This window comes from Lissotriton vulgaris, chromosome 10 (assembly GCF_964263255.1).
Source record: "Lissotriton vulgaris chromosome 10, aLisVul1.2, whole genome shotgun sequence".
NCBI lineage: Eukaryota > Metazoa > Chordata > Amphibia > Caudata > Salamandridae > Lissotriton > Lissotriton vulgaris.
Window position 1 is genome coordinate 436082 of NC_141698.1, and position 13360 is coordinate 449441.

At 46.8% G+C, this 13360-nt stretch overlaps 1 protein-coding gene across 3 annotated transcripts in view; it reads left to right on the forward strand.

The window, feature by feature from the left end:
• The window catches only part of LOC147684266 (uncharacterized), a 30242-nt gene that overhangs the window by 887 nt on the left and 15995 nt on the right, over positions 1-13360 (forward strand). Inside the window, exons 2-3 of one of the 3 annotated variants that reach the window (XM_086940123.1) lie at positions 5885-6151; positions 6191-6619. In XM_086940123.1, the coding sequence (XP_086796249.1) occupies positions 6103-6151; positions 6191-6619 (478 nt within the window). In that variant the 5' untranslated portion in view covers positions 5885-6102. Of the gene's footprint in view, positions 1-5884; positions 6620-13360 lie in introns of those variants that run through there. The other 2 variants (XM_086940122.1, XM_086940121.1) reach the window with 2 other exon arrangements.

A 13360-nucleotide genomic window follows, 5' to 3' on the forward strand; every position in this document is an offset into this window, starting at 1 on the left:
GCACACTCTGCATTTCAACACAAGGAAGAAGAGGGTGAGCACATCACTGCATTTCAACCCAAAGAAGAGGGCGAGGCATCTCCGCATTTCAACACAAGGAAGAGGGTGAGCACACTCTGCATTTAAACACAAGGAAGAGGGTGAGCACACTCTGCATTTCAACCCAAGGAAGAGGGTGAGCACACTCTGCATTTCAACACAAGGAAGAAGAGGGTGAGTACATCACTGCATTTCAACCCAAAGAAGAGGGAGAGGCATCTCCGCATGTCAACACAAGGAAGAGGGTGGGCACACTCTGCATTTTAACACAAGGAAGAGGGTGAGCACATCTCCGCATTTCAACACAAGGAAGAAGAGGGTGAGCACATCTCCGCATTTCAACCCAAAGAAGAGGGTGAGCACACTCTGCATTTCAACCCAAAGAAGTGGGTGAGCACATCTCCGCATTTCAACCCAAAGAAGAGGGTGAGCAAACTGCATTTCAACACAAGGAGGAGGGAGAGGCATCTCCGCATTTCAACACAAGGAAGAGGGTGAGCACACTCTGCATTTCAACCCAAGGAAGAGGGTGAGCACACTGCATTTCAACACAAGGAAGAAGAGGGTGAGCACATCACTGCATTTCCAACCAAAGAAGAGGGAGAGGCATCTCCGCATTTCAACACAAGGAAGAGGATGAGCACACTCTGCATTTCAACACAAGGAAGAAGAGGGTGAGTACATCTCCGCATTTCAACGCAAAGAAGAGGGTGAGCACATCTCCGCATTTCAACCCAAAGAAGAGGGTGAGCACATCTCCGCATTTCAACCCAAAGAAGAGGGTGAGTACACTGCATTTCAACACAAGGAGGAAGGAGAGGCATCTCCGCATTTCAACACAAGGAAGAGAGTGAGCACACTCTGCATTTCAACACAAGGAAGAGGGTGAGCACACTCTGCATTTCAACGTGCTATATGTCACTCTGTTCTTCGGTATTGCGGCGGTGGAGACGATAGAGAGTCCTGTTACCTGCCACGTATGGACTGACGAAGGTGATGCATGAATAGAGGTCTCGAAATGCATCATGTGGACCTAATTAGAAGGCGGTACCACTTGCAAACCCCACACCTGTGAAAGTATGGTACTTATGATTATCAACACCTGTCGAGCAGAGTGACATATAACGTGTTCCTGATGAATGCCACGAACCTTTAGGTCTTTAGAGGCAGAAACATGTTGACCAGATCTTAATATAGGGGAACATCCATATCCCTATTTCACTTAGCTTGGTTTTAATCTATCCAGTGGAGGCATTAATGAAGATTATTCTCACCCACCAAGAGATAGTTTTAACTCACACATATATTAATTTGGTTTTGCACTCTGCCCCTCGCAAAACCCTGGTTTGGATGACATAAAACACCTCCCGCTCTTCTCCTACGGGGGAGTTGAAGCCCGCACTGGGTATCTTGCGGTCCCCGTGTGAAGAGGGGGCCAATGATGAAGCATGTCACCCTCAGGTGAGAGGGGGTGCTCGTCTTAACACATTAGTGCTGCTTCCTCCCCCCCCCCCCTTTTGTTGTGTTCTTCTGAGTATACCATCTGTGTACTTATATGTGAGATCGATTGTATGGACTGGTACCGTTGATTGTATGGAGTGGTACTCCTATAAGGCCCCCTAGTGTGAGATACCACTGCTCAAGCAACACAGGGTTGCAAGTTGTGAAGACGCTTTAGTTCTGTGCCAGCGGTCAGACACGGCCTCTATTTTTCTACTAGTGTCAGCAGATGTCTGGTCCGCAGCGAGAAACGGGTTCACCCAGCAGCGGAAGGACCTTCCCTATTGCGGATCAGTCGCCACCTCTTTTGAGGTAGTAGCAACCCATCAATGGCTGAACGACAACTGAAGCCCCAAACTATTGTTGCATACAATACGGAATCACAATTGGGAAGGAACGCCGCCCCTCTGACTCCGTCTATGAATTGAGATTCAGTAGGGGTTGGTAAATCCATTTTGTGAATTGGAAATGATTCCTGATTTGCAAAATGGAATTCATACATACCAAAAATATTTTGTGATTTTAAACCCTCACTTTGCAATCCCCAGGGTTTGCAACTGCTAACTGGCTTTGTACATTAGGCCTATAATTCTTTGTTGCAGGCTAAAGGCAATGATAGAATGTAATGAAAAATAGATTGTTCCAATGCAGTACTTTAGCCACAAACAAACCCCTGGTAAAGAGAACTTAATGCTGAAAGCAGAGTGTGGCACATCAATAAGTCATATTTTTAATAAGCAACACATTTATTGAACTCAGTAGAGTGCTGTGGCGTAGAGTGGAGTGGAGTGGTATTGACTGCAGTGGTGCAGAGTAGAGTGGAGCGGCCTAGACCAGAGTGGGGTAGAGTGCATTGGCATAAACTAGAGTGATGCTCAGTAGAGTAAAGAGGCGTAGAGTGGAGTGGCGTAGTGTGGAGTGATGCAGAGTGGAGTGGTGTAGAGTGGAGTATTCATGGTGTGGTAGTGCACTGACATTACAGACAACAGATCATTATTACATCTGCACAGACATACAGTGCACTGATAAACGTTTACAGCACACAAACAATAGTGGAAATGTCATTACGTCACATATTGTTTTTCTTTTTTTTTATCATATTAAAATATTTCTTTCACCACACTTCAGAATTACCAAAAAATGTGCTCTAGTTGTGCTTCTCTAATTCTAATAAATTATTCATTTTTTCATTTCAAAAGCTTTATTCGATTATTAAAAAAACAATCATAAAAGCGTATACATAAACATACACAGAAGATTAAAAGCTAAAAAATGTACAATTTACAAATTGGGTGCAGCTCGAAAATACAATAAAACAAGTAATTAAAATATCATGCTTTTCCTTGCGGCCATGGATTTCAAGATAAACATAGCTGTATAAAAACAAATATCAGGGTCATTTTAGGAGAATAACAATCTCGTAGCCAAGTTAACCGCAGTAACTGTCCGTTTTATGAATAAGAGTTTTAAATAAACAACACGAAGATGTTTATAAAGGTCTTACAACAATAAGAAATGTACAGTACTCTGTTTGGTGACCCCATCACAAGGACATGGTATAGAGGGATAATTTTGCATTACAGGGAATGCCACCAAGTAGTGGACAATTCCAAGTCTTAATCTTGTAAGGACAAAACGATGGGATGGTCTGGTGATAACCTTTAGGTATTTTGAAATGCCAGATGAGTCTCGATTGGAGTAATAATACTGAGGGATAGTTAACAACATTGTGGTATCTCTACGCACTTGGGCTTTCTTATGTAGATAAGAGCACTTGGGTTCTTTCATGGGAATATCAGAGAGACTCTCTTGATCCCCCAGGAGATTGAGATTGAAAAAATCCCTTGCAGTTGTCACAACATAATCAATCCATGGGATCAGTGTGCATTTATCTAGGTGGAGACATTCAGTAATGATACTCCTCGTGAAGCTAGTTTCCGTTTTATACCATATTGCTCTCCATACCAACAGTGGTCTTAAACAGATTAGATCTGATAAAAACTCTAGACCTACTTCCTGGTGAGTTATTATTGTGGAAGCAGACTTAGGCAGGCATAACAATCTTTTTAGGAAACTGTTTTCTTCTATTTTCAAATCTTTATGGCGGCAATGCCCCCAGATACCAGATTCGTAAAGCGCGATAGCGACACATCTACAACGATAAATGTGAAGCATATCATATATGCGCCGGTCGCCAAGTTTGTTTGCAAATTTAAATACGCCATGGGCACTTTTGGACATCTTGGCTTTTACATTAGATATCTCCTCAGACCACAGACCTTTGCTACTAAAGGTTATGCCCAAATAACAGAATTTATTTACAACTTCTATTTTTTGTCCCTCTATATGGAAAGATTTGAGCTTCCTTATTTTCTTTCCACATGGCATAATGAAAGTTTTGGAGTTATTGATTTTTAGTTTTTTTTCCTTGATAAAACCCGCAAATGTATCAATCAATTTCTGTAAGCCTCTAGGAGTTCTGGATAGTAGAACGGAGTCATCAGCATAAAGTAAGATGGGAACAGCCTGGCCATCAACTAATGGGGCATCAGAATTAACTTGCTTGAGCTCCGAGTCTATTGAATTAATAAAAAGAGAGAAAAGGAGGGGCGCGAGGACACAGCCTTGTGGTATACCTAACTTAACACTGATAGAATCTGTACATTCCCCCCCGGGACCATATCTAATGCGTGCAGAAAGTTTAGAGTACACTCTAGCCAGGAAATAAACAATCTCTACTGGGGCACCTTGATCTAATAAGGTTGATCACAGCAGCGCGTGATCGACGAGATCAAACGCGCTGCTCAGGTCAGCGAAGCAGAGAAAAAGCAAGCCCTTCTTAGCGCGGGTATACTTTCCAATGAGGAGGTCTAAATTAATACATTGTTCCACGGTACCCAGGCCCTTACGAAATCCGAATTGGCACCGTGCAAGGATACCACTACCCTCGACCCACTCTTCTAATCTGGCCAGCAGTACCCGGTTCATAGTTTTAAGTGAAGAATCTAAAAGGGAGATAGGGCGGTAATTTTTGGCATCCGACCTATCCCCCTTTTTATATATCGGAATAATTACAGATTCACCCCAAGTGGGTGGTGTGCCCTCCAGGACTGCTGCATTTAAAGACCCTGGTCAGGACTGGACCCCACAAAGATGAATCTGCCTTATATAGGTCTATGGGGACCCCGTCAGGGCCAGGGGCCTTCGCTCCTTTGCTAGTTCTAATGGCAGGTTCCACCTCCGAAACTGTAATGCTTACGGGGAGAATTGGCCATGAATCAGCCTCTACCCGGGATGGGTCTACCGCCCTCTGTGAGTTAAAGATACTAGCAAAGGGAGCGACCCAACAATCCTCACTGACAAGAGCAGTGAGGATAGGTGTTTCGTCACCTTTAAGAAAAGGGCAATTGACCGTATCCCAGAATAGATTGCTGTCCGATAATTCAACGGCCTTAGACAAATTGGCCCATGCTTCCTCCTGCAATTCCAACTTCCGGCGTTTTAGTTGGTCCTTACAAGCAGCCCTAAGAGTTATAATACTTGACCTATCTCTGGGCCTACTAGATAGAGCCTTCTTGAGCTTCTGCAAAGACTCGGTGCACAAAGAATCAAACCAACCTATCCTTAGTTTACCATTAGTAAGCTTGGTAGAGGTCAGGGTATTATCAACTATGTTATTAATCCTGATAAAACTAGTTAATATGTTGCATAAATCTGTGCTTTCGTCCAAGCAAGAGCACAGATCAGGCAAGCAGGCCGCCACAATTTTAACCAACAACTTATCGGAATTTTCACCCTTCCATTTTATTCTATGGCACATGGGACAATATCGGTAACAACGGTTTTAACTGGTGCTACTTTATTACCCCGGACTAACAACAAATTATTAAATATCGGCACAGTTAATTTACAGACATTTACATTTTGTTGTGTGCTAGAAAAAATAACATAGTACAGCCTCCCATCCAGCACATACCCAGTAGCCAGCAAGATTGTCACATAAATCCTCTCACTTTGAAGACAGAGAAGGAAAGGTGAACACCTAGCTCCCTCTGAAGACAGAGCTTGACAGTTGACCTCTGTCCTTGAATGCACAGCAAATGGAACAAGATAAGAACAGGATTTAAAGGTCTGTTTACAGAAAGGAGCAGGGTGGAAGGATACCGTAGATGGGTCTCGGAAGGGACAAAATCAAGCTGGACCTTAATATATGCGGGAAATAAATGTGACATAATTTTGCACTGTAGCACGTCGGTGCTAATATCACAGTCAATAACAAGCTGTGAGAATGTGTGATATTTGAATCACTTGTGTGAATTTTAACGCTCGTCTTTTGTTCTTTTAGGTGCTCCATGTCATGAGCCATCGAGCCGAAGCTTTGTAAAAATATAATGAGTGTTTATGTCACTGGCGTGACAGGGAATGTACATTGTGTGGAACTGGTAAAGTATGTTATCACCTGGCCACAGAGGCGTGAGTAGCTGATGTGTGACTCCACTGGGAAGAGGGGGATGAGGAGCTGCATTGGTGCATGTGGAGTACAAACAGTCAAGAGTGCTGTACATGCACACGAAGCGGAATTCAGGACACGCACAGCTAACCATGCAGACATGCCATGCACCGTCTGCAGAGAGGTTAACCATTCAGACAGGCCATGCACCATCTGCAGAGAGGTTACTGGCCCAAAGACGAGACATTGGGCTAGTCAAGATGGACCCAGAGGAAGACCCAGAGGCCTTCGTGTGTGCTGAGGAAAGTTGCCGCAGGAGGTTCCGCAGTATGACTTTGACATCTGGAGCACGACCGCGGGCAGTGGCCACTCAGCTGCAAGGCTTGGGCAGGAAGTGGCTGAAGCCAGAGGTGCGGAATCCTGAGCAGATTGTGGAGCTGATCGTCATTGAGCAGCTCATCCAGACCCTGCCGGAGAAGGCTAGGGAGTGGTTGAGCCATTACCCTGTGTCGTCACTTGACATGGTTGTGAGGCTGCTTGAAGAATACTTCACAGAAGGAGGCTTCAGAGCAGAAGATGTGGATTCTAGCACTGAGATGACTGCCCAGGAGCCAGCGAGCACGTCCAAAGGTAGGTGGTGGCTTTAGGAGGATGAACGGAAGGCATAACTTGTTTATAGTCAATAAAATGTCTGTACGCTGACCACCCAACCCAAGACCACAAAGTCACAAATGTATATGTTGGTCGGACTAACACCGCTTTTCATTTATCAAAGTTCTGTAATATGCATACCTTTTGGCTGGATAATAAGAGCTAATAGATACCCAGAAACTATGCAGTATGTGTGAACTTTTGAACACTTCAGGATAATATTGACAGCCATCATTTTATTAGCAAGAGGAGGAGGTAAGGGTTGTGGAGTCTTTACGCGTCATCCATACGTTTCCGTCCAATAGCCTTTCGGCTTCATCAGAGATAGTACAAATTTATATGGAGTGTAAAATGCAGTACACGAGCAAGGAGAAACAGTTGTGAAAAAGCTCTTCTAATCTGCATGTTGTTTACTTTCTACTCTATGTTTTGATAGTTTAATTTCTTGTCTGTATCTTTCATAATCTGTCTGTCTCTGATGCTGGTCATGTGCCTGTTCTGAACAACCCAGTGATTATCAGGTTGAAGCCTACCAGACACCGCAGCAGACTGGTTTGATAAAGACATCTTGGGGACATTCAGAAATCTTCCCTGGGAATGTATTCCATCCATTGCTTACCGTTGGCTTTGTGGTTTGTAACTAAAATATTCTGGCTTTCTGTTTGCTGGCTTTATTTGTTTTAGGCTGTTCAGCTTCAGTTTGTCCCTCCCAAGGAGTAAAGCCATTTCACACTAACTCTCTTTGTATTCTTCCACGAGTGCTCCTTTCTGTAAATCATGTTCTTATCTCGTCACATTTGCGGTGAATTCAAAGACAGAGGTCAAATATCAGGCTCTTTCGAGACACGAAGTGAGAGTATTTATGTTACAATCTTGCTGGATACTGAGGTTAGGAAATGGGTGTTTTTTTTTTCTAGCACTGTGCAAGTATTTATAAACTGTAAATGTTTATTAGTAAAACTATGTCTGTGCAAATGTAATGATTATTTCAATTGAAATGTGTTGTTTGTAATGTCAGTGTGCTACCACACCATGCATTGTCCACACTATGCCACGCCACACTACTCTGCACCACTCCATGCTACTGCACTGTACTCTGCACCACTCCACTTTACACCACTCCACGCCACTGCACTCTGCGCCGCTGCACTCTACTACACTCCACTCTATGCCACTGCACTCTATGCCAGTACACTATGCGCCAATGCACTCTACCCTGTACCACTCAACTCTACGCCAACCAACTGTACTCCACTCTAATCTACTCTGCACCACTGCACTCTATGCCACTACATTGTACACCACTTTACTCTAAACCACTCCACTGCACTCTACTTTGTACCACTCCACTCTAATATGAAACAATCTACTCTATGCCACTGCACTCGTCGCCACTGCATTCTGTCACTCTACTCCACTCTGTGCCATGCCGCTCTATGCCACTGTACTCTAAACCACTGCACTCGTCACTGCACTTTATGCCACTGCACTTAATGCCACTGCACTCTACGCTACTGCTCTCTATGTCACTCTACACCAATGCACTCTATCAATGCACTCTAAGCCACTCTACGACACTCTACTCTTCAACACTGCACTCTACACAACTGCATTCTATACTAATGCACTCTACAACACTGCACTCTACGCCACTCTATTCTGCATCACTACACTCTCTGCCACTGCACTGCGCAGTATTCTACTCTATGCCTCTGCACTCTATGCAACGACACTCTCTGGCACTCTACTCTGCACCACTGCACACTATGCCACTGCACTCTATGCCACTGTACTCTGCACCACTCCACTCTGCACACTACGCCACTGAACTCTACTATGCAATCACTACTCTAATCTACGTAACTGCATTCTATGACGCTCCTTTGTACCTTTCTGAATTCTACGTCATTGCACTCTATACCACTCTGTACGCCAATGCCCTTTACACCAGTCCACTCTACTCTACACCATGCCACTCTATGCCACTGCACCCTACTCGTGCCACTGCACTCTGTTACTGTACTCCACGCTACTCTACTCAGTACCACTCTACTGTATGCCACTGCACTCTACAAAAGACTACGCTGCAACACTGCACTCTACAACACTGAACTCTATGCCAGTCTACTCTGCACTACTGCATTCTATGCCACTGCACTCTGCAGCACTTCACTCTACGCCATTGCACGCTACAGCACTATACTCTACTTTGCACCACTCTACAACACTTTACTGTGCGCCACACTATGCCACTCTTTAGAGCTTTTCACAGCACGGAACTGCATTGGTGCTGGCAGTTGATACCATCAGACCATCACCAGATCCGGTGTGCCCGCTATGCTGCTCTTACTCGACCTGTCGGCCCCTTTTGGCCCCATCTTTAATTCCATCCTGGTTCATCGACTCTGAGACAGACATCCATGGGAAGGCCCTAGATCGGCTCAGAGTCTTTTTGGAAAACAGGACCCAGATGGTCTCACACAACACTTTCAGATCTCGGACCATGCTCCTGGACAAGGGGGTCCCCCAAGGCTCTTCTTTGAGCCCCACTCTTTTTAACATCTGTGTGGCACCCCTTGCCCAGATAATCAAGTCCTTTTGCTTTGAAATAATTCCCTATGCAGATGACAGCCAATTAACCATCTCTTTTGGGTGCGGAAGATGTTTAAAACCGGTTTATTAGCTGCATGAGAAAAAGCTCCGCTTTGATGACTCTGAACTGTTTACAGCTAAATGGAGACGAGACCGATATTCTGTTGTTTGATAAAGCGCAGGCCTACTGCTCGGATAATTGGTGGCCTTCTGAGCTAGGTTCAGACCCTTGCCACTGGAGGGCGGTTACAAATCTTGGTGCTTTGGTTGAGGAGAACCTTTCTATGAGAGAACAGGTTATGTCAATCTGTGGTGCCTGCTTCTGCACTATTCGCTTGTTTAAAAAAAGCTTTTCAGTGGCTCCCACTTGGGTCAAGGAGAACTCTTATTCAAGCCCTTTTACTGAGTTGTCTTGATTATGGGATCGCCTTGCTGTTAGCGGCCAGTGAATCGCTCTTCTCTAAACTGCAGGTTGTTCAAAATACACAGTCTAATTTCCCGCTTGCTCTGCTGCCAAATGGGCCTCAAGGCAGAAGGGGGCATTCTCCAGGCCCGGGGGGAAGTCCTGGTCAAATATGCAAGGTGACAGAGGCTTTGAAGCCTCTGCCCTTGAAATGCCAATTTCACAAGGCATCCTGCTGGAGGAGGGTTGAACAGCTTCCTCCGGAGCAAGCATTGTGTCTGACCCCTGAGAGCGCGGGCTCTCGCCTACAGGGGTCAGAAACTCGTCTGTGGTGGCAAGGTGAATGATACCAGTCAACCAGCACACTAGAGGACTAGCAGGCTTCAGGAGGCTCCTCTAAGGTGCCTTGTCACAATAAATCTGATACTGGCATCAGTATAGAGTTATTAAGATGAGGTGTTTGATACCCAACACCGTTATTTTCAGTGCAGTCATTATGTAGCTGGGTACCTCTTATTGACCACAGCCCAGTCCACACCTTTAACATGGCTGCCTGATCACTTGCAATGCTCTAGAACTGGATCTAGCCATCACAGTGGCAAATCTTTTTCGTCCAGACATGTCCTCACATGTATTATAAAGCACCCTGCCTGAGGTCTCTTAAAGTCTGCTGTAGGGGTGAATTAAAAAAAATATACACCACTCAAATTACCCCTCTCCACAGTGGTCGCTCCCATCGCGCTGTGCCTCCTAACAGACGCTTTGCTCCCTGCTGCCTGATTACCCTGATTGAGCGCCTCGAAGTGCACGCAGCGCTTGGTATCGTTGTCATTAATTTTATGCCTGCTGCCTGCTTGCCCTATAAGAGCGTTTTTCGCGCCTGATATAGTTTGATTGCCTACATAATTTATGTACATTGGCCTTGCATTGCGGGGAAGGTAAAAAGCGCCTGCACAGTCTTTTAATTATTTGTGTACCTTATCTCGCACTCCGGCTGTGCCCCAGTTTCGTTTCTGGTACCGGGCTGCCATTTTGTGGAGTGTTTGTTTACCTTCTGTGAGCCCGTGTCTCCTCCCAGCTCCCGCCTCCCAGCTGCCCCTCCCACGCTCCACCCCCTCCACTCTCCATTTAAGGCAGATGCACCAACGCGCAGCGTCCACGCGCTACGGCCGCGCCGAAGGTGCGCCAAAGGTAAGCCCGTCTACGCCCGTCCGTGCCAAGCCCGCGCCCAGCGCCAGACCCCCAGCCCCCCGTACCATCCACTCCACCCGCATTACATACGCCGCTTCCACCCTCTTAGCCCTTAACCCCAGCCGACTCCCCAACTGCGCCCAAGCCGCACCTGGACACACCCATGGACCCTTCACATGCAACTCCTGCAAGTTTGACGGCACCAAAACCAACTCCCCATCCACGAACACCAAACAGAGATCTGACACCAACCACCTAAAATGCATCCTGCTCAACACCCGCTCGGTCCACAGACACGCCATCGACCTCTGGAATCTACTAGACACCATCTCTCCGGACGTCGCCTTCCTAACAGAAACATGGATGAACGCCTCCTCAGCCCCAGACATCACCATTGCCATCCCGGAAGGCTACAAGATCATCCAAAAAGACCGCAACAAGCAAACAGCAGGAGGCATCGCTATCGTCCATAAGAATTCCATCCGCATCTCAACCAGCTCAGACGTCAACCTTGCAAGCGCCGAACACCTTCACTTCCAGATCCACACCGACCCCAAGACCACACTCAGAGGCACCCTCCTCTACAGACCACCAGGACCCCGTGCACAATTCTGTGAAGACATCACTGACTTTATCACCCCACACGCCCTCCCCTCCGAGGACTACATTCTATTGGGAGACCTCAATTTTCACCTGGAAAAGAGCATCGACAGCAACACCACCACCCTTCTGGACAATCTCGCCAACCTCGGACTCAAACAACTTGTTAATACCCCCACCCACAATGCAGGTCACACACTCGACCCTATCTTCACCTTCAGCAAACATATCTCCTTCAGTCACACCACAGTTCTCCATTGGACGGACCACAGCTGCGTTCACTTTATCTACAAAAAGACCACAACTCACAACCACCCTCAACCTACTCTGCGAAGAAACTGGAACAAAATCACCATCGACCAGATCTTCTCATCGCTTCTTCAAAACCCCCCTGCCCACTCTTCGAACCCCAACCAAGCAGCCATTAACCTCACTCAATGGCTAACCAACAGCGCCGACAACCTAGCACCCCTGAAAAAACGTCAAATCAAACTAGGCAACAAAAACGCCCCCTGGTTCAACGATGATCTTAAGAAATCCAAGAAACTCTGTCACTCCCTTGAGAAGGCCTGGAAAAAAGACCCAAACACCAGCACCAGGGACGCCTTCAAAAACGCCACCCGCATACACCACCACCTGATCCGGACTGCCAAGAAAGCCGCTTTTAAAGACCGACTTGACAACAACGCACACAACAGCAAGGAATTATTCAACATTGTCAAAGAGTTTACCAACCCCACTGCCAACTCCAACGACATCACTCCCTCTCAAGCCCTTTGCGACTCCCTAGCTTTGTTCTTCCACGACAAAATCGCAGACATCCACAACAGCTTCGACAACCAACCCGGAGACCAACCCACCCAAGCTTCCGCCGTACCTTCACCCCCCTTGAACAGCCTTAATGGCTGGAACCCAATCTCCACTGAGGACACCATCCGCCTGATGAACTCCATCCACTCAGGATCCCCCACAGACCCATGCCCTCACCACATCTTCAACAAAGCAGATTCCATCATAGCACCACACCTCCGAGACGTCATCAACTGCTCCCTCAACTCCGCCACCTTCCCGGAAAGCTGGAAACACGCCGAACTCAGCGCCCTTCTGAAAAAACCCACAGCGGACCCCACCGAACTAAAAAACTACCGCCCCATCTCGCTCCTTCCATTCCCGGCCAAAGTCATCGAGAAAGCTGTCAACAACCAGCTCGCTGCCTTCCTCGAAACCAACAAATCCCTCGACTTCTCACAGTCCGGCTTCCGAGCCAAACACAGCACTGAGACCGCACTCATCGCAGCAACAGACGACATTCAAACTCTACTGGACAATGGAGACACAGTCGCCCTCATCCTCCTCGACCTCTCCGCAGCCTTCGACACAGTCTGTCATAGCACCCTGTTACAACGCCTCAGAAACATCGGAATCCAAGGAAAAGCACTGGAATGGATCACCTCGTTCCTTGCCGGAAGAACCCAGAGAGTCCGCCTCCCACCATTCAAGTCAGAGGCCACTGAAGTCATTTGCGGCGTGCCACAAGGATCCTCACTCAGTCCCACCCTCTTCAATGTATACATGAGCCCCCTCGCGGCCATCGCACGCCAACACAACCTCAACATCATCTCCTACGCTGATGACACTCAACTGATCCTCTCACTCACCAAAGACCCTAACACCGCCAAAACCAACCTGCATGAAGGAATGAAAGAAGTAGCCGAGTGGATGAAGCACAGCCGTCTGAAACTGAATTCCGACAAAACAGAAGTCCTTATCTTAGGCACCTCCCCCTCTGCCTGGGACGACTCTTGGTGGCCAGAGTCCCTTGGAAAAGCACCCATCCCGACGGACCACGCACGGAACCTGGGCGTCATTCTGGACTCCTCACTCTCGATGACCAGACAAGTCAACGCCGTTTCATCTTCTTGCTTCAACATTCT